The sequence below is a fragment of the Myodes glareolus genome, chromosome 8, assembly GCF_982192425.1.
Source record: "Myodes glareolus chromosome 8, mMyoGla1.1, whole genome shotgun sequence".
Classification (NCBI taxonomy): Eukaryota; Metazoa; Chordata; class Mammalia; order Rodentia; family Cricetidae; genus Myodes; species Myodes glareolus.
Genome location: NC_142033.1, coordinates 100,366,642 through 100,393,242, shown reverse-complemented (window position 1 = coordinate 100,393,242; position 26,601 = coordinate 100,366,642). Strand labels below are relative to the sequence as shown.

The window sequence follows — 26,601 nt, the reverse complement described above, 5'->3', positions numbered from 1 at the left end:
CACCTACTGTATACCCAACAATTCACTTATTCCTTAAGCTTTCATTTTGGCCACATTTCCCTAGAGTGGTCATTCCACAGAGAGGTCAGGTAGTTTGCTCAGAGTCACACAGCATTTAAGAGGCAGAGGCAGATTTGAACTTTGATACCAGATCTGTAAGGTGTTTTTATTTAGAAAAGTCATGCGTTCACCGAACGGTTGCTTTCTGGATATCCCAGAAAGTACGTGTGGATGAGTAAGGGGTATGTATATACAGGAGTGTGAGGGTTGGTCTCTGGGTACCTACCTGAGTAGGTATTTTGATAAAAAGGAAGCAGCTATTAGACCCCAATCTCTTGGGGTCCATTTTAAGATGGAGATTCGTGTAAACTTTGACCCCCGGAGGGGGCTTTTTTAAAAATTTTCCCCCCATAATCTTCATAAAGCCCAGGACAGCCTCAAACGAGCTGAGCCGGCCTTGAACTCCCGATCCTCCCATCTCCATTTCAAGTGCTGGAGTTATGGGTGGGAACCACTGCGCCAAGTTCATTCCGATGCTTCTTGAATAGCTGGGGGAGTCTCTCCAAGGATAAAATGGAGGCTGGGCTCTCAGCCCTCAGGCTCTAGTTGTTGGGACAGGATGCTGAGGACGTGATGGAACTTCTCCAGGCGGTTGGCTCTGGTGGCCTGGGCCCCTTTGCTCCCCCAGAGTAAGCGGCGCAGGAAACCGGTGGTCAGCGCCTCCCAGAGTTCTGGGTTAGGCCTGAATCCTGTAGACAGAGTCAGGTGCCCTTGGGGTGTGGCTCAGGCCTCTCCCATACCTGCCTTTTAATGCTAGGGACTTTGATCCATAGCAGCCAGTGGGGAGTGCCTGGGCAGGGGTTAGCAGAGGAAGGGGGCCCCTTGATCTCTGTAGGGGTAAGGGCAGGGTGCAGAACAACACGAGACAAGACAGGGTGACCAGCCTAGGTGCACCATTCAGGGAGCCCTGTCTTCGAGGCTATGCCGAGAGGCGGGATTAAAGGGCATGGCCATGCAGCTCGGCAAACCTTGGACTGGGCCTGTCCCTTTGCAGGGTGTGGACACCTAAGGTCTTAGAAGTCACCCAGGATAAGGGTCTTAGAGGTTGGCTGGGCCCAGGTGGGAGGGAAGTGTGACTTGACTGGGGAAGAAGTCATGTTGGAGGGAACCCCAATGGGGCCAGATATTCCCAGGCCAGAGGTTGTGGGGTGGGACACCGCTGGGCATAGCTCCGCTGGGCTCCGTGGTCCCTTCTAAAGTGGAGAGTACTATTTGTGGTTTATGATTGGGGTTAGGTCCTCCTCCGGGGGTGTGGTGGACCCAGTTGGGTGAGACTTTGGAAAACTTGGGCTAGGCTGGCCTCCAAGGGGCCATCGCTCACCTTGTAGGCGCTGGGCAGCCGCCCTACGGAACAGGGGTGCATCGCGGGCCACCTGTCGCGCCCCGAGCAGAGTGCGCAACAGCCGATCACAGGACTCGTCCAGCGGCCCAGAGGTCTCCTCGCCCTCCAGTAGTCGTACTACCGGTGCCACGTGTGGCAGGGCCACCTCTCCTGGGCTGCAGGGTCCTGTGGGAAAAGGTAGGATCTGGACTGCGGATGGTGGGATGGGGCACAGGGTACAGCCTAGGTGGTAACAAGGGCGTGATCAAAGGCAGAGGTGGAGGAGGGAGGCCAGGGCCTAGTGTAGGGAAGGTGATTAGGATTGGGGAAGAATTTAAAGAGAAATGCCTAGGATGGGGTCACACGGGGCTAGAGTGGAGTCTTGGACCCAGAGCAGGGAAGAAGCCTAGGATGGATCAGGCATATGGCAGGGACGGATCCTGGAGCTGGGAAGGAGGCTGGGGCAGGGGAAGAGCATATGATGTAGCTAGCAGCTTAGAGCAGGAAAAATAGGGAGCGGCAAAAATTAGAGTGGGGGTGGGGGGCTGGATCAGAGCAGGACTCTGGGGCTGGGAAGAAGCCTGAGGCAGGCAAGGCACGGCCCAGGATCTCTCTCACCTGTGCTTTCATCCAGAGCCCGCATCAGAGGCTTTAGCTCTTGTTCAAAGACCAGCGCGGCCTCCGTGTGGTTCCTTCGTAGATGACGCCAAGTGCTCTCTAACCTGGATACCTGGACACAGAGATAGGAGCCCAGCTAGTCCCCTCTTTCCCGCTACCTGCACCCGGGCTTCTTCCCCAACCCTGTTCCCAACACACCTGGGGCATGAGCAGGGCACCCATGACCCCAGCCAGTCCCAGCAGGTCCCCTGTCGCTCCTGGCCTCAGCGCCAACGCTAGATCCACCAGGCCTTTTAGAGCGACTGTGCGCTCCTCCAGGGGCCCCGAGCAGCCCAGCACAGCCAGGGCCCCAGCTAGTGCCAGGGTCTCAATCCTGTGGAGGTGGAATGCAAGGGTCTGGGGACAGTAGGAGAGTTTGTGATGGGAGAGGGGGCAGGAAGTGATCGCCCAGCCCCCTCCACCATGGGGAACGTTAGCAGAAACTGAGTTAGAAAGTCATAACCTCCCCACCCCATACACCTCACCTCTCTAGGACCTCCAACCTCAGGCGGTGACCGTGAGGAAGTGTGAGTAGTTCTAGGCCAGAGGCGACGCCCATGGCACTCTTCTGACTCTTGGTCACCCCCAGCAGTCCTATAGCCTTGACAAGAGAACACAAAACACTTGGAACAGACTAAGCGTTCTGATGATCCCTTGGAGCCTGCCTTCTGTTCCTCTGGTGAAACCATTTTCTCCTAACAGGACCTGACCCCCCTCCCCCCAGGATGGAGCAGGGAAGTTAACTAACAAGGTCAGGGAAATAGAGGAAACTTGGAAGTCTCAGGAAGTCTGACGATTACAAGGTTCACAAGCACTAACAATTTCTGGAGCTGCCTGCAGGGGGCGCCAGGGATGCAGTGTTTGGGAGTAGTTACCCATGCTTCCATGGGGCTTTTTAGGGGATGCAGCCTTTGAGTCAGGAAGTAACCCCATAAGTTCTCACTAAGCTAGACTCAGGTGGAATCGTTTCTTCTGCCGCTAGTGCCCTATCTATGGTAAGCAGACATCTGTTCATTCCTCCCCAGGAAAAGCCCCTTGCTGGTGGAGGACCCCAGCAGGTGACGCACCTGACAGTCCACTAACAGCAAGTGCAGAGCGGTACTCTCAGAATGGTGTGCCACCAGCAAGCTTCGGAGAGTGCACAGAACTGTAGGGTCCAAGGGCCGGTTCTGGGGACCCAGCAGGCAGGAGGGGTGGCCAGGGATGCAAAACGAGACCTCAGCTTGTGGTCTTATGAAGCATCTGTCTTCTTCCTCTTCTTCCTCAGCTTCCCACCACCAGACCGCTGGCTCTGGACAGCTCGGTCTAGGAGTCGTTCTCTGAGCACTGGGCACTCGGGGGAGAAGTTCACAGTATGTTGGGGGATGTCCAGAGGCCAAGGAGGGCATCCGGAGTGTGGGAAGCTGTCCGTCAGAGGCTGTGAGACTGTCCGCCATAGTTCCCAGGTGAGGCAGGGCCTTCAGCAATGTGGGTTCACTGCCTGTCCGGTGCAGGGCAGGTCCGAAAGCAGAGGGTGCTCCTGGGACAAGGGAGGATATGGGTGTGCTTACAGAAGAGAGCTTGGCAGAGTGGGGTGGGAGTGAGCTCAACTCTCTGGCTCTCCTGCTTCGGTCCAGTAACCGAGGATCCCTTTCCAGCCTCTCAGTCTCTGCCACCTTGAAAGCAAACCTTCAACACTTGGGGCATGTTCTGAAGCCTGGACGTGTGTTCATGTGTGTGTGGTCATGCATGCACACGCATATGGATGCCAACCTTAGGTGTTGGCCCTCAGGCATCATTGACTTGATTTGATCAGGGTTTCTGTCGCTGGCCTGGGACTCCTGACTGTGTCAGGCTGGTGACCCAGCGAGCCCCAGGGATCTTCCTGTCTCCACCCACCCAGCACTGGATAACAAACACACATCACTACACTTGACTTTTTAAAACATGGGTTCTGGGGATCCAAACTCAGGTATTCATGCTCGTGTGGCTCTCCAGTCTCTGTGGGCCTGGGGGCCTCTCACCTGCTGCCTCATCACGTTTTTCCCTTCCTGAATGGTCCAACCCTGCAGGCTGGCTGGAACTCCACTTCCTAGGCCTAGGAGACAGAGGTGCAAAGGGCTGTGAGTCCAGTCTGAGCGGAGAAAATCGACCTGCCGGCCACTTCAGTGATGGCATCTCTTAGTTCTTCATTCTGCGACTATACTGGCGGAGGTAGAGGCAGGGGGGTCAGCTGTTCAGGGACATCCTCCACTATACGGCGAGTCTGAGCCCAGCTTGGGATACATGAGACCCTGCCCGAAACAATAAGTCAGGAGAAGCCTCAGTGCTGAGTACCTGAGAGGCCTGGGGGCAGCCGGGCTGTCGGTGAGCACGTCCTCACTGAGGCTGCGCCTCAGCGGCCTCTGACGACTCACAGGCTTGGAGGCCACAGCTCCTGTGGCCCGGGACAGCGGTCGCCTGCGGGTCATGTAACTGTGGACCAGGGCAGACATACTGGCAAACCTTTCATCTTCTAGCTGAAAGAGGGCCTGCGGGCGACCAGGCCTAGGCCGCAGCACCACTCGGAACACCTCAAAATGTAGGATCTTGCCTCGCCAACGGCAGGAGATCACAGGGTGGCTCCCTCGGGACTCCGAGGCACGAACAAGGAAGTCACCATCTTGTAGTAGGAGGGTTTCAGCTTCCTGGGGATGCAGAATAGGTGGGTGTTTCCAGAACCCTCCCCTCCCAGTCAAAAGCCACCTTGAAGTAGGGGCCCTATCCCTGGCCACGCCCCCAACCCCTCACTAGGGGATTCCAGTTGTCCTGATTCCTGGCTGGGTTAGGACCCTAGAATTACTTTTTTTTTTGAGATAAACTCTCACTATGTAACCCAAAAGTGGCCTTGAACTGCAGAACTTCTGGAATGTTGAGGTTACCTGGCTCTAAGAAGTATTTCGTTTGTTATTTTGACCGGGTCTCTTTGTGTAGCCTGGCTGTCCTGGAACTCACTTGGGTAGCCCAGGCTGGCCTTTAACCCAGAGAGATCTGCCTGCCTCTGCCTCCTGAGTGCTGGATTTACAGGCATGTGCCACCACACCAAACTTGAGAGGAATTTTTTGGTCCACACTCTATAGACTGGGAAACTGAGTCTCAGAAAATTCAACTACCTTGTCCATAGTCCCACAGAATGTAAACTGTAGGCTAGGATCTGGACCCAGCGTGTCTGATTTCTGGGCCATCACTTAACTTTCTGTCTGCCATAGTTTTATGGTACGTTTCAGGGTCCCAGGGCTCTTGAGTGTGTGACCGTAAAGAGGTGGAGGCAAGGTGGCTCGACTTCAAAGAAAAGTGTCAGGGGGAGATGGGGCCAGAGTGGGAGACAGACAGGGGTCAGAGAGTACGGGGGTCTATTTAATCTCCATTACCATCCTCAGCAGTATCCCGGGAAACGGGGATGGTTTCTGGTCATCCGATAGCTCCCACTCAGCCAAGCTTCAGGAGGGTCTGTGGTCCTCCAGCCCACTGTCCCCAACAGACCCTGGCTCCAAGTTGCTCACCTAAAACCCAGGCTTTCCCACATTCGTGTGGGAGAGTCTTCCCACTCGCCTACAGGGTCCATACCTGTCGGGACAGCTGACCATGGTACCAGGGTTGGCAGGTAAGGTTGTCTGTATCCTGTGGTGCCTGCATGGAGCTACTGGAGGAGGGCGTCAGGGCCGGACTTTGCACATCCACCCTGCCTCAATCTTCCACATCTGCAAAATGGGAACGATGAGCCCTGTACACTGAGGGGTTGGGCTTCATCCTTTCATCATCTAGTTTTTGAAATTTTCATCCATTCATTTATTCATTTTAGCTTTGCTCAAGTCAGTTTTAATTGCTAACTTTACACAGTGTGAAGTCACCTTGGAAGGGAGTCTCGGGTAAGGTTTTGTCATGATCAGATTTACGTGTGGGCATGTCTGTGGGGGGATTGTCTTCATTGTTAATTGTGTAGAAGGGCACAGCTCCCTGTGGACAGTACGATTCATCCCCGGGAAGGTGGTGCCGGGCTGTATCAGGAAGCTAGACATGGGTCTGTGTGAGAGCCAGCAAACAGTGTTCCTCCACCTTTTTTTTTTTTTGCCACAAGCTTCTGCTTGTGTTCCTGCCTTGACTTCCTTCAGTGACAGACTGTGGCCTGGAAGCTGCGGTAGAGTCCTGACTGCTCCTAAGCTGCTCTGGTCTGCATCTTACCCCAGCAGCAGGAATGAAGCTAGACCAAGCCTGTGTTCAGCATACAGGACAGCGAAGCCATCATGACATCTTCACACCTGTTGATAATATATTTTGCCCATACTCACCCCATCACCCCCTCTATTTATGTACATGTGGTTTGTGCACATGTGCGCACGCGCAGATGTTTGGACCCTTAGGCGTGTTGAATTGAGAGGATGTTGGGTGTCTATTGCTCTCCTCCTTATTACTTGAGGCAGGGTCATTCAGTGAACAAAGAGACTGTCATTTTGGCTAGGCTCCTTGGCCTCCTGTCTCTGACTGTCTCTGCCTGCTCCAGGCTGGGTTTACTGCAATGTGCGACCATGGCCAGCCCCCATTTTACTTGGGGGCAGGGGACAATTGTGCAAACACAATTTCCCCAATCATGTTTTCAGGCCCCCATTACCCTCTCTTGTCTGCACACCCCAACTGTGCTTGTTTTGTTTCATTTTTTAATTTCAGGTTATATGTGTGTACATAGAAGTACTTGATTATATGTATTTTACATGTGAGAGAAAACATAGTATTTGTTTTCTGGGTCTAGTTTATTTTAATTAACATGACAGTCCTCAGTTCCATCAATTTTCCTGCAAATGACATATTTTTCTCTATAACTGCATAATACTCCACACACACACGTACACGCACGTGCATACATGCATGCACGCACACACTACATCTGACTTTTATTCCTCTCCCATTTTTTTACTTTGGAGATCATGTAGCTCAGCTGGTCTCAGACTCCTGCCTCCACGTCTTGAGTGCTGAGCTGCATCTCTTTCCCATTTCTGTGCTGATGGCCATCTAGCCTGAGTCTGCACAGGGCTCTTGTGAAGAGTCCACATTGTAGCGCAGCTCGGATGCTGCTACAGATCACACACACACACACACACACGCACACACGCACACACATACACACACACGCACACACACGCACACACACACGCACACACACGCACACACACGCACACACACGCAATGAATGCATATGATAAATTAAACAAGCAATTCACAGCCATATTTGCATGCATGTATGTATATTTAATATTTGAACATAGTCACACTGTGCAGTCCTGGCTGGCCTGGAACTGGCTGTGTATTCCAGACTGGCCAGGAAATCACAGAGATTTACCTGCTTCTGCCTCCTGAGTGCTGGGATTAAAGGTGTGTGCCAGTATGCACAGCGAATGTGTGTGTGTGTGTAACGGGGGTTTGAACTTGCGGCCTCCTAAGCGCCTGGCAGGGACAGACACTGAGCTACCGCCCAGCCTTAAATATCTCAATATTAATAGTGTAGGCCTTGTGTCACACTGGGGTTGAGTCAGGGCCCTGGTCATGAGACGCATGAGTTCTATTATTGAGCTTCAGCTTCCAGCTCAGATGAGAAATTTTTATATACAAATAAATACACCACATTAATTTAGAAGCGAGTACATCTTACATAAAACGGTCTGTATTTGTCCTGGTGTGCTGTCCTGTCACTGGGGGAAAACACTGTTCACAATCTACTTGGTGGAGGACAGGATTTATTTGGGATACGCTTGCTGGTCACATTCCATCCCCAAGGAGAGTCAAGGCAGGAACTCAGGCAGTGACGGAGGCAGAGGGCAAGAGACAAGAGTGGACCTGAGTTCAGACCCCAGCAACCACACTGCAGCCCACAACAGTCTGTAATCTCAACCCCAGGGGATCCCACAACTTCTGACCTCCAAACACATCCACATCCCCCTTCCACACGGCAGACATTCAGCCACACAGACACACACATATATATAGTAACGGAAGCAGAAAGCACACATGAACACTTCAGGAGGCTTGCTCACTGGCTCTCTGTTAGCTTCTTATACAGCCCAGCTCCACCTGCACAGGGCGGCACTGCCCACCGTGGGCTGACACTCACTCACATATAAAGGAAAAACAATGTATATGTAGAAATAACAGAAATGTACAGATAAATGTGGTCATAAGTGCTTACTTTAGTTATCATTATTGAAGTTGGAAACAGCTATAAACTCAGCACGTTGGAGGCTGAGACAGGACGGTCTTGAGTCAAGGTTAGTCTGGGCTACGGCGTGAGACCCAATCCGGAGAAACAACTTCCAAACAGTACAAATAAAATCAAATAGCAAAGTTAAAGTCATCTCACACCAGCAACTGCACTTATGAGGCTCCTTGCCCAGGTTCAATATGTTACAGAGTAACAGATACTTAAGAGTAACATATTGTAAGAGTAATATATACTCAAATTTATATTACTCTTAAGCAGACCACAAGGCTTGGTTTGATGTTCTCATGTAGCCCAGGCTGGCTTGGAGCTCACTATACAGCCCAGGAGGATTTTGAGCTCCTGATCCTCCTGTCTTCACCTCCCCAGTGCTGTGCTGTGGATGGAACCTAGCGTTTCATATATACTAAGTTAGTAAGCGAGGGCTCTACCACTGACTTGCAGCCCCACCCTCCTGCGTAGTTCCTGCCTTCAAGACGTTTTAAAAGTCAAACTTGGAGACTGATCAGCAAATGGTGACTTTACATTTTTAGTTTCTTTTTGTGTTTGGTAACTCAGCTATTTAGTATATTATGGTTAGATTTTAGATCTCAGACATTATTCCACAGATATTGTGCTTCAAATATCTGTTAGAAAAATTATCTTGGGTGAGAGGGAGGGCTGGCTATCTTATCCTAGCTATCTGTCTGTCTGTCTGTCTATATATCCATCCAGCGATGGATCTTTGTATCTATGTGTGTCTGTCTACCTATCTCCAGAGTCTTGGAGTATAGAAGTGGCCCTGGCAAGGCTGCAGAGAGGCACACAGCAGGATTCCTGACTCCTGAGTCACCACTTCCTGGAGAGGGGGGCGGGGCATCCTCAATTACGTCCTGAGACCTGGGGCCCCAGGGCTGGGAGGATGCTGCCGCAGGCACTGCACACCTGAAGCCAGGTGTGCTCCCAAACGTGCACACTTCCTGTTTGTCACCTGGGTGAGGCCCGCGGCTGTGGCCGTAACTTCACGACTGACAAATTCCTGTTTCTTCAGTAACCTTCGGCGGGAATCGGGGTGAGGCAGAACCAAGTTCTGGTTCAAGTTTGGGGAGCTCAAGGAGGGCACGGGTGCCAGCCCCAGGTCTAGGAAACTGTCGTCAGGGTCTTTTGGAGGGATAATTTATTTGGGCAGGGGAGGGGAACCGGGAAAGTGGACAGGCAAACTCCAGTGAGGTGTTTCCTGTGTCTGCACACATCCAGGGTGCAGTCGCCAGTAGACACCTCACAGACAGACGCAGGTTGAGTTGGGGTTCCGGGATCTCACCTTCGACTCTGAGCTGATATGGTGATCTAAGACCTACTGTGTACCACCAACCTGTCCTAGACCCAATTATCCGATCCTCAGCTGCAACTAACAACCAACAGACGAGCGGAGAAGATCATTTCTAAGTGTTCCGGGTGCAAATAGTGAAACAGGAAGATTTCGGGAAGGAAGGCTAGAGGGGCAGGGTTCTTTTTTAATTTAAATTTTATTGTGTGCGGGACTGCCAAGGTTCGAGGGTGGAGGCCAATGGACAGTTTCCTCCTCTGGTCTTCACGTGGGTTTCAGGATGGAACTCAGGCTAGCAACTCAGGCTAGCGGACTTCAGGGACAAACGCCTTTATCAGCTGAGCCATCTCACCAGCCCCGGCGACTGGTGTTCTTTAAGTATGAAAGACCCTTTCCAGGAGACGAGGACCCGAGAGCTGAGGCAGCATGGCAGAACTTTGTTTGGGATGCCTGGGTGGTGTATGTGTGTGTGTGTGGTGGGGGGTGAGGGTGAGGCCGTTAGACGGGCATTTTTTGATGTTTTCACAACGTGCTAATGTGAGCGAGGAGGGACCAGAGGGAAAGAAAAGGCTAGGAGGGGAGACCTCACAGTAAAGGAAGCACCTCGTTTTAGTTCGACGACCACAGGCGACTTTAGGAAGCCTTTGGGGCAGCCAGCCAGGGAGGGGCAGATCCGGATTTGCGCTAGCGCGCACCAAAGTGGAAGCCCAGAGTATTTCCGCAGACAGCAGGAAACACGCTGGGAGCTGCGCGAGGGCCACCCAAGGCACACCCGGGTTCCCGGACACGCAGGACGCCCAGCCACTCACTTGGAGACTTCTTCCGACCCCCCCTTCCCCCCGCCGCAGACTCTCTTGGATGGATCCTCGGGTTCTCCCTGTGAGCTAACGGCCCCAACCCGATCCCAGTAGGGACCCCTAGATCTAACAAAGACCACCCCCTTACTCACCTGGTCCCGACTCTGGAGGATCCGACGGGACTCTATCAGGAGGCTCAGCAGCTGAGGAACGAACTGTCCATGCTCCAACCAGTCTCAGCTCGCCAGTCCTCCACCTGGCTGAAGCCCAGGCTGGGCACCTGGCCCCGCCCCTCCAGGCCCCGCCTCCAAAGTAACCTCCCAGGCGCTTACCCCGCCCCCTGGGAACCTGTCTTTGCCGGTAGCCGAACCCCTATGCCTGTGCGTGTGTGAGCGCGCGCTCTTCTTATTCTCTATAGACTCCTCGTCCTTGGCAACTCCAAAGAGCCCCGCTCTTTAAACAGGCGCCACGCCTGCTCACTATTGCGCCCCACTTAGTACCACGGTTTGTGATTCTTCCTCCCTTTCCTTCTTTCTCCCTGCTCCCCCACATCTTTTATAGCACTCGTTTACCTATCCGAGGATAACCGTGGGCTCCTGATTCTCCCGCCTCCACCTCCCGAGTGCTGGGAGGACAGTTGTGCACTGTCATCTATATTTCTAGTTCATGCGGTGCCCGGGACCTAACCCCCGGCTTCGTGCACGCTGGACAGTGCTCTACCTACTGAGCCCCAGCCTCAAGCTCTAGAACGATTTTTACCGCATGCCATGTCTCTCTAGGATCTGGCCGAGTTGAGGGTGTTTCTCCAAATCTCCAGGGATTCAGATCAGTTCAGTGCAGCCCTGGACTGTGGGGGTCAAACCTGCTGCTCCCTCCAGCTATCCCGCGCCCCTCACCCCCCCCCCCCCCCCGCCAATCCTACCTGGGTTTGGAATGGAGAGACTTGTGGGAAAAGGGGACAGCCTCCATCAAAGATGGAGTAGGGCGGGAGTTTGGGGCCAGGAGGAGGACCGAGGGTTCTGATGGGTTCTCAGGTTGGGGTGGGCCTCGATCCTGAGGCAGAGGAGGAAGTTGGAGGTTGGGAATCTGCAGCAAGAGAGGCAATACTACGTTTGATAAAGGCCGCGTTTATTCAAGACTCTCTAGGCGGGTGTTCGGTGACTAGAGCGCTGGCCCAGCAGGCACGAACTGGGTTCCAAGCCCAGTGCTGTGTAAAGGTGTAGGGGGTGTAGTGGTGAGCACCTGTCACCACAGCACTAAGGAGGTGGAGGCAGGAGGATCAGGAGTTCAGACAGTCTTAACTCTGTAGTGAAGTTCAAGGCCAGTCTGGGTTGTATGAAAGTCTTTAAAGTATTCTATTTTTATTTATTTATTTATTTTATGATTTTTCGAGACAGGGTTTTTCTGTAGCTTTTGCAGCCTATTCTGGAACTAACTCTTGTACACCAGACTGGCCTCGAACTCACAGAGATCCGCCTGCCTCTGCCTCCCGAGTGCTGGGATTAAAGGTATGCGCCACCACCGCCTGGCTTTAAAGTATTCTATATGATAGCGGCACCGCTTATTGAACACCTGCTGTATACCAAGACAATTCAGCTTGGTAGCCCTGCCCCAACGGGTTAATTTTTACTCATATCCCTCTAGGATACTATTCACGTCACCCACCCCACCCCCATTTTCCCAGTGGAGAAACTGAGGCATGGAGGTGGGGGAGCCAAGCCATTCCTGCATATGTACCACAGCTTGGGAGTCGTGGGGAAGGAATTTGAATTTAGTGACTTAGTGGGTGCCTTCCAGTCTACCTCATTTTTCACAGCCTGGCCGCCCCCTCTAATCTCCGACCCTGACCGTGTGCAGAGAAAGTAAATTGTTACCCAGCTTATAGAAGAGGGAGAGGACGCGTAGGAAGTTACAGAAGCCAAAAATAGGGGATGGAAACTGTCCTCGCCTGTAGAATTGCAAAAGAAAGGGTTTCCAGGCTGTGCCCACCCCTTCCCCAACTCCCTGCTATGCAAATCAGACTCAGGCCGGTCCAGGGAGGCAGTCTAGCGCCGCCTAGTGGCCATAACGGTGAAAAAGCGGAGTGGGAGGGGAGCTACTTGGAACCTGGTAGGTTAAATTGGAGAGAGGTTTCCTTGTCAAGGCAGTTTTAGCTCCTAATAGTAGGAGCTAAATAATAAGTATGGTCAGGAAGGCAATAAATATTTGTTAAATGAATTAATGGATCACAGGGAAGGGCAATAGTGACTATGACTCTGAAGGGAACTCACAGCAGGGAAAATGTCAGATTTATTGGGTATCAGAGTTTAAGGAAAGGGAAAAGACAGGAAAGGGTGGAGACGGGCCATGGTTTGAAATTGGGAATGCCTCGGGGAAAATATGACATTTGGAGGCCCAGGAAATGGCCCAGTCATGTGTGCTATGTGGATGAGAGAACCTGAGTTCAAATCCCCAGGACTTAAGCAAGAGGTGGTAGTCTGAACTTCATTCTCAGGGCTTCTAGGATGAGATGGGAGGTGGGGGCAATTGCAGAAGCTCATGGACGAGCTAGCCAGGAGCAAGAGAAAGAGCGAGAAAGACCCTGCCCTAAGTGATGTGGAAGAGAGATCCTGCACCGAGGTCACACATGACACACACAAACACATGGTGCTCACAGCACAAGAGCAAAAGGAAAAAAAAAAAGGGGTGGTGAGAGGGCTCAGTGGACAAAGGTGATTGCTGCCAAGCCTGAAGGTCTGGGTTCAATCCCTGGGACTCACATGGTGGAAGGAGAGAACAGACTCCCTTCCTCATGACTTCTGACTGTCATGAGGACCACATAGAAACTGTGTCCCATACGTGTCTTCACACATACACACAAATTACACATATATAGACACACACATATATGTACATGTATACATGAAAAGTGAGCAAATAAATGTAACAAAAATGAAAAAGAAAAACTGGCTGTAAAAGCAGAGTATCTTTTCTACTGTATATTTATATTCACATTCTTTGTTTCATGTAGAGTGCTCCATGGTAGCGCTTTATCTTGGTCGTACCCACCCTCAACTCCCCCTTACTTTCCCCAGAAACCCTCAATGAGTCATGGACTCCCTTCTCATTCTGCCGACTATGTCCATTACTGTCGCCTGTGGGAATATTAGCTCATCTTCCTGCTTTGAGCTCAGGAGCACAGTCCTCATGCCCAGCCGGGAAAAAGGCGTTTTGCAGCTCCTTCCCACCCGGCAGCTCACTAGCTTTCCATTCCTTCGCCCTTGATCCTTGGCTTGGTGGCGATAGAGATGCTCTCTCTGGAGCTGAGCACTCACTAATCAAGAAGTAACATCAGGAAGCGATGTAGTCAGTCACTAACTTATATCAGCTGGTGGGCACAGTGGAAGCCGTCTGAGGCAGGATGGAGGTCTGTGTGGCTGGAGCACAGGGTGTGAGGGACACAGAGGACACAGAAGCTGGAAGGGGTGGGGACAGGGTGGCAGGGCCTTGTGGGGTGCAGGGAGGACTTGGGTTTTGATCCTGTGGAAGAAGGCAGTTAGAGCCATAAGGGGCTATGGGCAGAGGAAGAGTGCCCTTGGGGGACGGCGCCCTTTGTGGGCTGCAGCGGGGACCGACTGTGAAAGACCAGGGCCTTACACAGGGGACCTGGAGGAGCTAGAGTAGGTGACAGCTTATGTGGCTGATTAGTCCTGCAGGTGCCCAGGTCCACTCAGTGTGGGTGGAGAAAGGGGAGGTCACACCAGTGCGTGGAAGGCGTGGGGGCGGAACTGCAGGTGCTCCCCTCCGCCCTACAGCTCCTCCCCACCCCCAGCCCCAGGGCGACAGTTACAGTCACAGAAGAGGAAGTGGTGTTGTAGTTGTCCCCACTGGGGCAGGCAGCGGCAGCGGTGGTGGAGGCGCGAGGGTGCACGGGGCCTCCCCGAGGGGGAGGCAGGCAGCCACCATGGAGCTCTGGCGACAGTGTACCCACTGGTTGATCCAGTGTCGGGTGCTGCCTCCCAGCCACCGAGTGACCTGGGAGGGGGCGCAGGTGTGTGAGCTGGCACAGGCTCTGCGAGATGGGGTGCTCTTGTGTCAACTGCTTAACAATCTGCTTCCCCAAGCCATCAACCTGCGGGAGGTCAACCTGCGGCCCCAGATGTCCCAGGTGAGCCTGCTGGGTGAAGCCAGGGCAGGGCTGGGTTGAGGGGGAGCACCTCTTTAGGTCTGGGTTTGGCTAAGTGGAGGTGCTGAGCAGAACAGGGCCCTGCGTGGGTTTACAGACTCTAGGTCGGCTTGCATCTGCGTTGACCAACTAGGGGGAAATCCCTCCAACTATAGGCTAACTGTTGAGACCCACGTAGAGGGGCCCTGGGGTACCGGGAGCCTTGTGGATAGCCAAGAGGGTGCATGAGGTTGGAGCCACCAGATTCAGGCATTGAAGAAAGAGACCTTCACTTGCTTCTCCCCCACCTGGGGCTCCTCCTCTTCCGTCTCTTCTGATCCCCCCCCCCCTTCCTCCTCATATCTTCCTTCACCTCCATTTCCTGCCAGGGCTCTGGGCTGTGTTTCATGGAGGGTGGGGGGCTGCACTGTTATCCCCTGTGGCTTCCTAGCTCTGCCCATCCCACAAAGGGCCCACTGAATGCAGGTCCCAGGCGACCCTGAGGCCGTTTCTGCCCTCCCCACCCTTCAAGGGGAGGCATGCTCAGAAGTGCCCTGGTGAGTTTAGGAAATATATTCAAATCCTTATTTGAATGTGGCTGGGGCGATGGTGAAACGTGACTGGTGGCTTTGTGCTCTTTTCCCTGCTCTCCCAAGGATGCTGGGTTTGGGCGGTGGGGAGTGGGGGGGGCGCTGAGAGCATTACAAAAGGAAGATATAGGGTCAAGTCAGAGAGGTACATAGCCTTATCATGGGGGCAGAGGAATACTCACTGTACCCAAGGGAACATGGCCTTGCCCTGGGGTCTGAAGGACACAGCCCTGGTGTAGGAGACATCTACCATCTTGTCCTCAGTCTCTGAGGCCAGCACATCCAGTTCCTCCAAGTCCCAGGAGGCTGCTCCTGAAATGATGAGCTGTGGTTGGCTGGGGCTGGTCTCTTTCCTCTTGTGAGGGGTCCCATGTGGTTGAAGAAGGAAATTGCTCTGAGAATGGACTGCTGGGGTCCCTAGAATGTCCCCTGGGGTTGTCGGTGGTGAAGCAGCGGCCCCTGGAGCCGTCACAAGGTCCCTGAAGGGAGCAGGGGGCACAGCGCCTGCTCGCTGCCCTCCATGGATGTCCCTCTGGCTGGCTGCAGGCCATCAGAGATTTGACTACATTTGCTTGAACTCCAGTAGCTTTAAGGGCTTGAGGAAGTAGCCATGGGATGTGTAAGGCCCCAGCTCTGGCAGGACTTGGGGTGCCCTGTGATGTGGCAATCGCAGCTGTTGGGAAAACAGTTGAGTTAAAGATGAACTTTCGCCCCTGTGCATCATGGCTAAGGCTGATTTTCTGAAGGGCCAGTGTGAATGGTGTTAATCCCCAGAGGGCCGGCTATGTTCCCGCAATCGTCCTAATATGTGCCAGATAATGCTGGGAACTTGGCTCTAGCCCCCAAAGAGTTCTTAAACGCAAGGAGACAGAAAAAGATAGTCCCAGGCCTGTGTGTTCTAGGGATGTGGACAGGACACTGCCTGGGAGAATTAGGACTTATGTAAGAGGGATATTTAGGCTGGGTTTTGAAGAGTCAGTTTGAGTTTTCCCATTGCTCTGTTGTATGAAGCCCCAGGCTGGGCTAGGGTTCACCCTGACCCTCCCTGTCTGTCTTCTCGATGGTTTCTAGCCTTGCTTTTCTCTGCCTTCCTTAGAAATTCTGTGGAGATGTGTGTGAGAACCAATGGGCTATACACAATATCTCAGAGGGAGGTACCCCAGAGAGGCTGCCTCTGGGTCTTTCTCTGGGACACTGTTAGCAGAATGAAGCCAGGGACAGAGTGACCCATGGGATGTGGAAGGCAGAAGGAAAATGAGAAGGAGAAGCTGATGGAAATAGCAGAGATCAAGGTGTGGAGGTTGGAATAAGAAGACTACTTAGCTCCTCCATTTCTTCATCACTCTCCTTTGTCCAGCAAAACGGGAAGTAATAATATATACACCATCTATTCATCTACCCACCCACCTATCCATCCACCCATCCATCCATCCATCCATCCATCCATCCATCCACCCACCCATCCATCCATCCATCCATTCACCCATCCATCCATCCACCCACCTACCCATCCATCCATCCATCCATGCATCCACCCATGTATCCACCCACCCACGTATCCATCCATCCACCCACCCACCTACCCATCCATCCATCCATCCATCCATCCATCCATCCATCCATCCATCCATTCGCCCATGCATCCACCCACCCATCCACCCACCCATCCACCCATCCATCCACCCATCCATCCATCAATCTATCCATCCATTCATCCTCTACCAGTTCATTCATTCACCTGTTCTCCTATTCATTCACTCATCCACTTACCCACCCACCTTCCACCCATAATCAAACAGATACTGTGCAGGGCAGGCCCCACCCTTGGTGCTGGGGGACTATGGAAGTGGGACACATATGCTCATGTTCTAACACACCTATTCTGAAGGAGGGAAATGAATCAAAGAGAAAACACGGACAGGTGTACATGTTTAAGTGGCTAATACCTTGAAGGAAGCTATGCTTGGAAAGCTATGCTGGGGGGCACTTCTGAGTAGAGAGTCTAGAGAATCTCTCTGGAGCAGAAGCCTGGGGCAGTGAAAGATGAACCCTGTGATATGGGGATGCTGCCTGTGGACAGGTCCCGAGGTAGGGGCAGGCAGGTGGCTCAGGGTAGTGGCTGTCCCAGCGTTGCTGGTGGAGGTCAGATTGGAGCATTTTCAGACTGGCTGGTGCCCATGAGGCCTAAGGCCCACAAAAAGGATGACAATGTCTTGTTTAGAAACAGAGGCCCAGATATCACAAGCATGCACTCCTCTGTGGGAGTGTGTAATCCTTCCACGCAGAACTCTGAGGTTGGAGGCCTGAAGAGATAGAGGTGGTTTGGGGAAAGATCCTTCAGGGTGTGAAGCTCCTTAGACTGCTGGAGAAGCAGAAGTTGGGGTAGAAGGCATCGCGAAGCCCCCAGTCCTAGCAAACCATTTAGGTGGGTGTGTACCCATGGACACTGGCAGAGCCCATGCCTGAACTGGAAGTAAAAGATAACAGGGTGATTGGCTTGGACTTAGTGGCTTGGGTACAGCATTTGCTCTGCAAATGCGAGGGTCTGCAGGCACATTGAAAAGCCAGGCATTTCCTGTGAGCCCAGTGCTGCGGGCTTGCTGGCTACCAGCCTAGCTCCAATAGAGACTCCAATAGAGACTGGTGGGTAGTGATAGAGCAGGCCATCTGCCCTCTGATGTGTGTACATGGGCACACACAGCTGAAACCGGACTGTGGAAACACACATGCACAGTGTAGCATGGAGAGACTCGGTGCCGTCTTTGGTGTGCCAGGCAGGGTTTGGAGGTCAGTGGGCACAACAGGACCTTCCAGGCGTTTGTGTGATTGAAATAGTCTAACGATGCGTGGGAATGGAACGTATCTCCCAGATTTCAGTGCAGCTCAATGGGGGACCGCAGTGTCGGGCCCTGAGGTTGGTGGCTTGAGTTCCATTTCCAGCCGCTGGATTTTGAGGAAGTGTCTTATTTACTCTCCTATTGCCGGGATCAAACACCATCACCAAGGCAGCTTATGGAAGAATTGGTTTGGGCTTATGGTTCAGAGGGAAAGGAGTCCACATGGTGGAGGAGGGAGTCATGTTGCAGGAAAAGGGGCCTCCTGCCTCCAACAGCAGGAAGCAGAGAGCGCCATCTCTGGTGGCATACTTTCTCTAACAGGACCAGACTTCTTAAACCTTGCCAGACAATGCCATCACGTGTTCAGATGTCACAGACAGTTGAGGATCACGTGTTCAGATGTCACAGACAGGAAAGGAGGGCTATCCAGGCTCACAGTCTCAGGGTACAGATGATATGGCAGGGAAGGCTTGGTGGCAGGAATGGCACTGCTGGTCACATGTCATCTACAGTCAGAGGCAGAGACACGGTGCTGTTGTTTGCATTCAGTCCAGGCCCCCAGCCCAGGGGCTGTTGTAACTGCCCCAACCTAGACAACCCCCCTACAGGCAGGCACAGAGGTAAAGTGAGCTCTCATAGGTGTGTTTGGAGGCTTGACTCCTACCTAACCCCCGTATCCAGTCAAGTCGATGACATTAAACATTACAGGAAGTTACTGAAAATCTCCATGACTCAGTTCCCTATTTCTGTTTCTCTTTGTCTCAGCTGCGAGGGAACTTAGGTCTTCCTGAGCTAGACCAGGGCTCCACCTCTGAGAGACGCCCCCAGCCCCTCACTGGGGGATTCTGGGTGGGGCTCCACCCTGACCACGTCCCCAGACCCTCACTGGGGGACTCTAGGTGGGCTTCACCCTGACCACGCCCCCAGCCCTTCACTGGGGGATTCTGGGTGGGGCTCCACCCTGACCACGCCCCCAGTCCCTCACTGGGGGATTCTGGGTGGGGCTCCACCCTGACCACGCCCCTAGCCCCTCAACAGGAACCTAGTCAATGTTGTTGATTTCCTCTCAAGGTCAAATGTCAAGTTTGGGTGCTGTGGTGACAATCACAAGCATTGTGTTTGGTTCACAGACCCTAGTTTTGGTTCCTTAGACACCTGGTTCCATCTCCCTCCCACCTTCCTCTGACAGTCTGCCCTAGCCACAGGCCTGTTAGCCTTTCCTCCAATGCATCAGGCAATGCGGCTCGCCTCAGGTGTCTGGCGCCGACTGCTTCCTCTGTCTGGAACACTGTCCATGCTGCTATCCACCTGGCGTCCCCGTCACCTCCTTTCAAGCCTTTGCTTAAACGTCAGTCTAACAACGCATCCAACACGTCACCAGAGTCCCACCTTTCCTGGCACTGTGCAGCCCACTGTCCTTTCCCTTGTGTGTCTGTGCCCTTGCGTGCATGCCCGTCCGTGTGCAGTCTTGTATGCATGTCTGTGGAGGCACGGTGTCTTCTTCAAGCGCTCTTCTTCCTTCTGCCTTCAAAGATCTCTTTTAAAGGTTTCAATTGTGAGTATGCGTCTCAGAGGGGACACGAGCATTCGTATTCAGGAGTCATAAAGCCTGAGGCACTGCATCCCCGCTGGAGCTGGAATTACTGGCAGCTGGACTTGGGTCCTCTAAAGAAACACGCTTTTAGCCATTTTGCCAACTCTCCAGCCCCGCCATCATTTTTGAGACTGGCCTGTGATTGCTGGGATCTTCCTGTCTCTATCGTCCAGTGCTGGGACTACAGGTGTCTTCACCAGGCCCAGCATCAGTTGGTGCTTTGGATTTGAACTCTTCATGCTTGCATCACAAATGCTTTACCCAGAGTAATTTCCCTAACCCCACCCCCTACTTTTCTCCTATGGTGCTAAGCCATATGTAGTCCCTCGGTACACAAGAGACTAACTTCTTTTTTTTTTTTTAAATTTTAAAAGCTTTATTTAACTTTATTTCATGCGCATTGGTATAATGATGTCAGATTCTCAACTGTCTGGAGCTACAGACAGGTGTGAGCTGCCATGTGGGTGCTGGGAATTGAACCTAGGTCCTCTGGAGGAGCAGTCAGTGCTCTTAACCACTGAGCCATCTCACCAGTCCCTGAGACTAGCTTCTTTCATGGAGTCCAAAATCAGCCTGTGGTTTAATCTCCTGCAAAAAATGCTGTGCCATTTTGACAGAAGCTGCTTGTGCCCTCCTTTGGCTTTGATATCATCTATAGGTGCCTCTCCTGAGCTGTTAGAACGCACATGCCATGGAACCAGCCACTCTATTGTTTAGGGAATGGTGACGAGAGCAACCTTTCTGTGAGCTGAGTACAGCACAATTTATTTAAAAAAAACAACAACAACAACCCTGTTTTTATAAAAAACAGAGTCTCATGTAGCCCAGGTTGCCCTCGAATTCACTGTGTAGCCAAGGATGTTTTAATTTTTATTCTATTTTATTTTGTTTTATTTTATATTGCTTTGATTTTCCTTCCTTTTTTTTTTTCAAAGCATTGTCAGTAGTATTGCTTTGGTTTTCAAGACAGGGTTTCTCTGTGTAATAGCTCTGGCTGTCCTGAAGCTCCCTTTGTAGATTAAGCTGGCCTTGAACTCAGATCATTCTGCCTCTGTCTCTTCAGTTCTGGGATTAAAGGCATGCGCCACCATGCCTGGCTATTTTTAAAATAAAAATAAGATGGGAAGCAACCAAAGAAAGATGACTTCTTTTGGCCTACACACATGCACGGGTGCACACCCACACCCACATACATACATGCATGGATGCACTCACACATATACACACGTGCACATACATACACTCATGTGCACACATGCACGTGCTCGTACTATACACATGCATGCCTACATGCACACTGACACACTACACACCACCCCCACAGATTAAATTTGATTTGAAAAGAAAGCGGAAGAAAGGAAGAAGGCAGGAAGGAAGTAGCTGCTGCTGGCTCTGCTGTCTCCGAAAAGAGCGAGGGTTCCACAGGAACAAGGGTGGGGATGGGGCAATGGGAGGGAATGAAGCCACCATTAGAGAGCCTACAAAGCACTCAGTTCAAACTTCTGTTCCTCTGCTGATAAATACCCCAAACCGGAGGGGAATCCGTACAGCTATGCAAACCAGCCATTCGTAGGGCCAAAGGGGCTTCAGAACCACTCTTGGCAGGGAAGAGCACATAACAGGCTCCTGCTGATCCACTCTCCACTGATGCAACAAACAGTGCATTCCAGGTCTGGGTGCGGAGTACGCAGCTGGAAGAAAAAGATGAACACATCAGTGCCCTCAAGAGGGTGACTCTGTGCTAAAAAAAGAGACAGAAACATCTGAGGGCCACTGAGATGGCTCAGTGGTAAAGGCACTTGCCGCCAAACCTGACCACCTCAGGTTGATCCCTGAGTCCCATGTGATGCAAGGAAGAAATGACTTCCATACACGCAAAGGACATGTACAATGAATGGATGATACTTTATCCCCCCCCCCCATATCTGACTGTGCTATATCTGTGAGCTTAACCAGCCATGGCTCAGAGACGCCCACATTTTAAAAGTGTGGCTGGGGAGATGGCTTTGTCAGGGCCTTGGAAGCACTAGTATCCAAGTTTGAATTCCCAGCACCCAGGGGAAGAAAGCTAGACCCGGTGTCCACCTCTTAACTCAGCACTGAGGAGATGAAGACAGTGATCCTGGGGTTCACTGCTCAGCAAACCTAACTGGGCCCATGAGGTTCAGTCAAAGAGATACCCTGTCTCAAAACACAAGGTGAACCGGGCCTGAGGAAGGACTTGCAAGCTTGTTCTCTGGCCTCTGCATGCACAGCCAACTGGATGGAAGAACGGGACGGGCTTCCTGCCTGTGTTGTCATCATAACTGTCTGGCTTGCTGTCCCCTCAGCTCTCTCCACACTTTCGTTCTGTCAGCTGAGATAAGTCACGGCAGGAAGGTACGCAGGTTCGATGCGGAGAAGGGTCGAGAAGGGATGGGGACACCTCTGTGCTTTCATACCTGGGGAGACATGGTCCTGGACGCAGCCCACGTGCATATACAGAGGACCAGTGGTAGCTGTCCTTTTTAAAACAGGGGTGTGGGGGCCAGCAGGAGGCTCAGGGTGGGACGTGCTTGCCACACAACCACGAGGACCTGAGTTGACTAGGCGAGACGGGGCGTGTCTGTAATCCTCGTATTGGGAAGGTTGAGATAATAGAATTGCTGGGGTTCTCTGACCAGCCGGGCCAGCCTAGTGGGCCAGTTGAGAAAGACTGTCCCCCCAAAATAAGGTGGGGGATGAAGAGATGGCTCAAGGGTTGAGAGCACTGGCTGCTCTTGCAGAGGACCCAAGTTCAGTTCCCAGCACCCACATCAGGGAGCTCACAGCCACTTGTACCTCCAACTTCAGGGGATACAGCACCCTCTTCGACCTTTCCTGGCGCCTGCAGTCACGTGGACATATCCACACACAACCCTTCACTAGGGAAATCTTGGCAGTGGCTCCGCCCCTGACCACGCCCCAGCCCCTCGCTGGAGGATTCTAGGCAGGTGTTCTACCTCCAGCCTTTCACTGGGGGATTCTCTATCCCTGAGCCGCACCCCAGCCGTTAGGCTTTTTTATGTTTTGAGTAGAGCTCGTCAGGAGTTCAGGCTGCACCGCGGCGTGTGTCTTGCTGGAGAAGTTGAAAGATTCTTTAAAGTTGATGCGCTTATGCGGTTGAAGGTCACGCTGTTGAGCGTTCTTCCCCCACCGTCCATCCCCTTCTGTTTTGCTGTGGTTGCTGGCTGAGCCTTGCCTTCCCCTCCACTACCCCAAAGCTGCAGAGTTGCCCGGTCTTGTAACTTCATGCCTCAGCTGACTGTACTTCCTACCACACACTCACCAGGGTTGTCACCAGCCCATATCCGGATTGCTTTTGGGAGAGTCCCTCCTGTTAATCTACCCCCTCTCTCCAGGTTGCAAGCGCTGTGGCATCAGGCCTATTTTCCTTGTCCACTACTGGGTCTCTGTTCTGGGTAAACAGTAAACACTTAATGTATGCTTGCTGAGTCAACTAATGACTAGGTTTTGTGGGTCGGGCTTTGTATTAGTCCTCAGTTCTAGAGTGGAGAGGAGGTTCTCTCCTTTCTCTCTTACGCATCTCTCTCCTCTCTTTTCCCCCTTCCCTTCCTCTGTTCTCCCAATCCCTTCATCTTCACTTGTCTCCTCCTCTTTCCCTTCCCTTCCCTTTATTGTGTGACACTCTTCTGGGGGGAGACATGAACACATGTCCACACACCCCAGACAGGGAGCTGACTGTAGAAAAAAGCAAGGACACCACCAAAGTCCATCTTGGTGAACCATGAATGTTCCTGGGGCTGCTTACAGGAATGTGAGTGAGGGGTCGCTTGCAGGAGCAGAAATGAATCAGAGACAGTTGCCTTGCTGAGGCTCAGCATGGACGGTGCTTGCTGGAAACCTGGAGGGCACCGCACAGCCTGCAAGCAGGGCAATCTCTTCCAGGTGCCCTGTCCTGTCTGAACTTCTGGGCAGTTCAGCCATAAGCAGTTCTTACAGCTTGGCCTTGGGGAGGGAGGGACTTAGAGAATCTGGTCTGTTTTAGGGACTTCCTGTTTACTTTCTGTTGTTTATTCCCTGAGTTTAACGTGTTTCTCTGTAGGATGGAGTGTATCACCTCCTCTTAGGACATCCTGTGTCTTAATGAGCTTCTTTTCAACGTGGAAGGTTTCATCTTAGAGGAAATTGCTACAGGACACCCTCTTCTCTCCTCCTTTCCCCTCTCTCCCCTCTTCTCCCCCTCTCTCCTATCTTTCTCTCCTCTCTCCCATCCCCCTCCCCCTCTCCTATCTTCCTGTCTCCTCCTCTATCCTCCCCTCCCCTCCCTTGGCCTTGTTTCCACCCATTTTGGTCACGTATAACCCTGGCCAACCTGGAACTATGTAGCCCCAGCTTATCTCACTTAAAGCCACCCCTCTGCCTCAGTTTCCTGAGGCTGAGATTACAGGTATATACCACCATACTGCAATTTCATTCCTGGCTTCAGTTGGGGAACTCAAATAATGAAGGTTAATATGACCTGCCCAAGGCCCCCTGCTTACCTAGGTTAACCTAACACTCCCTGCTGGTGGAGACTCAGGGCTTGCTAGGGTATGAGGAGAGGGGAGACGAGAGGCAGCCTCACTCCCAGAATGCGTTAGACTCTGTTGAAGGGTGCGTCGTCAGCCCCCCACTTCAAAGCTCTGGACAGGATGCACAGCATGGCCACCCTCTCAGGGCAGCCTTGTGGCTGTCTCAGTGAGCCAGGCAGAGTCTGGAAGATGCCATCCAGCTACCCTTTTCTATCCTCCCCAGCTAGGCTTGGTAAGGCATTTCCTGTTTCCCGTGGTCTCCCCGGGTTGGGGTTGTGGGTGTGGAAAGCACAGAAGACAGAATTTGTGTTCAGCCTGGGTGACTTTTCCCAGCCCCCAGCAGAGGCCTCTAGCCCCCACTGCTACTTCCTTGAACAGAATTATCTCTATTTTGGGCAGAGGCACCCGAGAGCCAACTTCCGACTTGACCATGCCTGCCTGCTGATTTGCCTAAGGCCTTGTTGCCCCCCTCTTCCCCCGACCACCATGGCCCTCTTTCATCCTGAAGAAAGAGGGAAGTTGAGGCCTTGTCCCACAAAACAGGGAAGAACCTTCCACATGCCTCCTGCAGCCAGCGAGCGGCTTCCTGGCCTCCTCTCACCTTCTCACATACCTCATGTTACTGGGAAGTTCTTCTCGTGGTCTAACCGCAGTCACTGCCGCCTTCTGAAGGAGCCATGCTCTTTCACTGGCCACTCTGAGCTCTGGAAGGGGTGATGAATCATACCCCCTTTGGAGGGGTCATGTGACTGGAGGGAAGGCAGTCTCAGAGCTCAGCTGATGCTCTGAGGTTAGGAGGGGGGTTTCCTGTTTTAGGCCAGCCAGACACCTCTCACCCCTGGTGGCCTGCTGTCTGTCTGGGGTTAGCCTGGGGCCCACAGGACTTCTGAGTGGTGTGTATAACTTCTCGGATGTCCCTGTGAGGGCTTGGCTTTCATGCTCCATTGTGTCCTCCACACTGGTCACAGGTGTGACTCTGGGCGCGTGACGTCCCTTGGCGGGCCTCGGCTTCGTTCAGCCATTTTCATCTTTGGTGACTGTGCCTGTATCTGTACGTATTTGTGCACATGTTTGTGTTTCCATGTACCCGTGAAGTTGTGTGTGGAGGCCGGAGGACAGCCGTGATGTCTCCCTGAGTCGGTCTTCATGGTGTACTTAAAAAAAAAAATTAACCCTATTATCACTACTATTTTTTATATGTGAATGTGTATGCCCGTGCCCATGCCCGTGTGTATGTGTGTGTGTGTGTGTGTCGCGTGTGAGTGTGCGTGTTCATGAGTGTTCATGAGTACAGATGCCTGAGGAGACCAGGAGAGGGAGTCAGATCCTCCAGAGCTGGAGTCGTTAGTGGTTGTGATATGGGTTAGGAACCAAACTTGGGTCCTTGGAAGATAGTTTCAGCTGTGGACCCTTTCTCTAGCCACCCTCTCCCCCCATTATATTCAGCACAGGCACTTTTATCAACTCAGCAAGACGGGGAGCCTCCTGTCTCCACCTCCCCATCGCTAGGATTACTAGTGTCCCAGTGCATCCTGGGATTTGGGCATCGGACCCAGATCTTTGCTTTACCAACTGAGCCAACTCCCAGATTTTCTTTAGTGACTTGGAAATAAAGATGTCGTCTTTGGTCTTTAATGGTTTGATACGTGCAGACAAACACTTCGATCACATCTGCTCTGTCACCGTCTCTTAGCTCCTTTTTTCTCAACCAGTCCTGCTTATACTTTGAAATCTTTTGTTTTTAGTGGCCCAGGGAGTTGCGTCAGTGTTTCTGACAGGAGTTGGGGGTGAGGGCCACATCCCAGCGGTTGTGTTGCCGAAGAAAATTCCCCTCTCTTCCTCAGAAGTCATTAGCTCCCCAGGGAGGTAGGGTAGGGTCCTCAGGAGACCCTCCCCCTCCCTAAACAGAACTTCTCTTGAGCCCCACCCCCAGTCCCAGGTTTCAAATAGTTTCCCAAATCTAAGAGCGAGTCTTTGAGTGACTCAGTGGATCGAACACTTCTCTGGCTTGCATGGGGTCTTGGATACCACTCACAGCACCACGAAAACCTAACCTGGGGGTGCACTCCCCCATCCTGAGCATACCAAGAGGTGGAGGCAGGATGAAGGACCACATCCTCATCCTTGGCTATACAGTGAATTTGAGGCCATCCTGGCTACATGAGAACCTGTCTCACAAGCAGGAAGAAGGGCTCAAGGGGGAAAGCAGTTGCCAAGGAAGTGTGCAGGCTGGAGCCTGCTTCCTAGAACCCAGTGGAAAGTCAAAAGGATGTGAGGTAGCCCTGGGGTGAGATGGGAGGTGGAAACAGGGGAGACCCTGGAGGCTCACAGGCATGGAACAACAGAGAAACCCTGGCTCAAGCATGCTATATGACAAGCACCAACACCGAGGTTGTCTTCCAACTTCCATATATGCATACCTGAACCAACACACACACACACACACACACACACACACACACACACACACACACACACAAGCAAATACATGTACACATGCAAATCCTAAACAAAGG

The 26,601-nt window shown here is 52.4% G+C and overlaps 2 protein-coding genes across 2 annotated transcripts in view; one reads left to right on the top strand and one right to left on the bottom strand.

Annotated features, from left to right (window-relative positions):
• Positions 1–133: 133 nt before the first annotated feature.
• Positions 134–10,663, bottom strand: Sh2d3a (SH2 domain containing 3A). Its single transcript, XM_048427480.3, has 10 exons — positions 10,520–10,663; positions 5,624–5,757; positions 4,355–4,704; positions 4,042–4,115; positions 3,106–3,557; positions 2,524–2,639; positions 2,198–2,372; positions 2,000–2,111; positions 1,382–1,567; positions 134–749 (listed from the first exon to the last, which is right to left on the bottom strand). The coding sequence occupies exons 2-10, from the start codon at positions 5,690–5,692 to the stop codon at positions 589–591; spliced, it is 1,695 nt and encodes a 564-aa protein (XP_048283437.3). The 5' UTR covers positions 5,693–5,757; positions 10,520–10,663; the 3' UTR covers positions 134–588.
• Positions 10,664–14,213: 3,550 nt separating this feature from the next.
• The window catches only part of Vav1 (vav guanine nucleotide exchange factor 1), a 46,168-nt gene continuing 33,780 nt past the window's right edge, over positions 14,214–26,601 (top strand). The window contains exon 1 of the mRNA XM_087909229.1: positions 14,214–14,514. Within this exon, the coding sequence (XP_087765355.1) occupies positions 14,311–14,514 (204 nt within the window). The 5' untranslated portion in view covers positions 14,214–14,310. The remainder of the gene's footprint in view (positions 14,515–26,601) is intronic.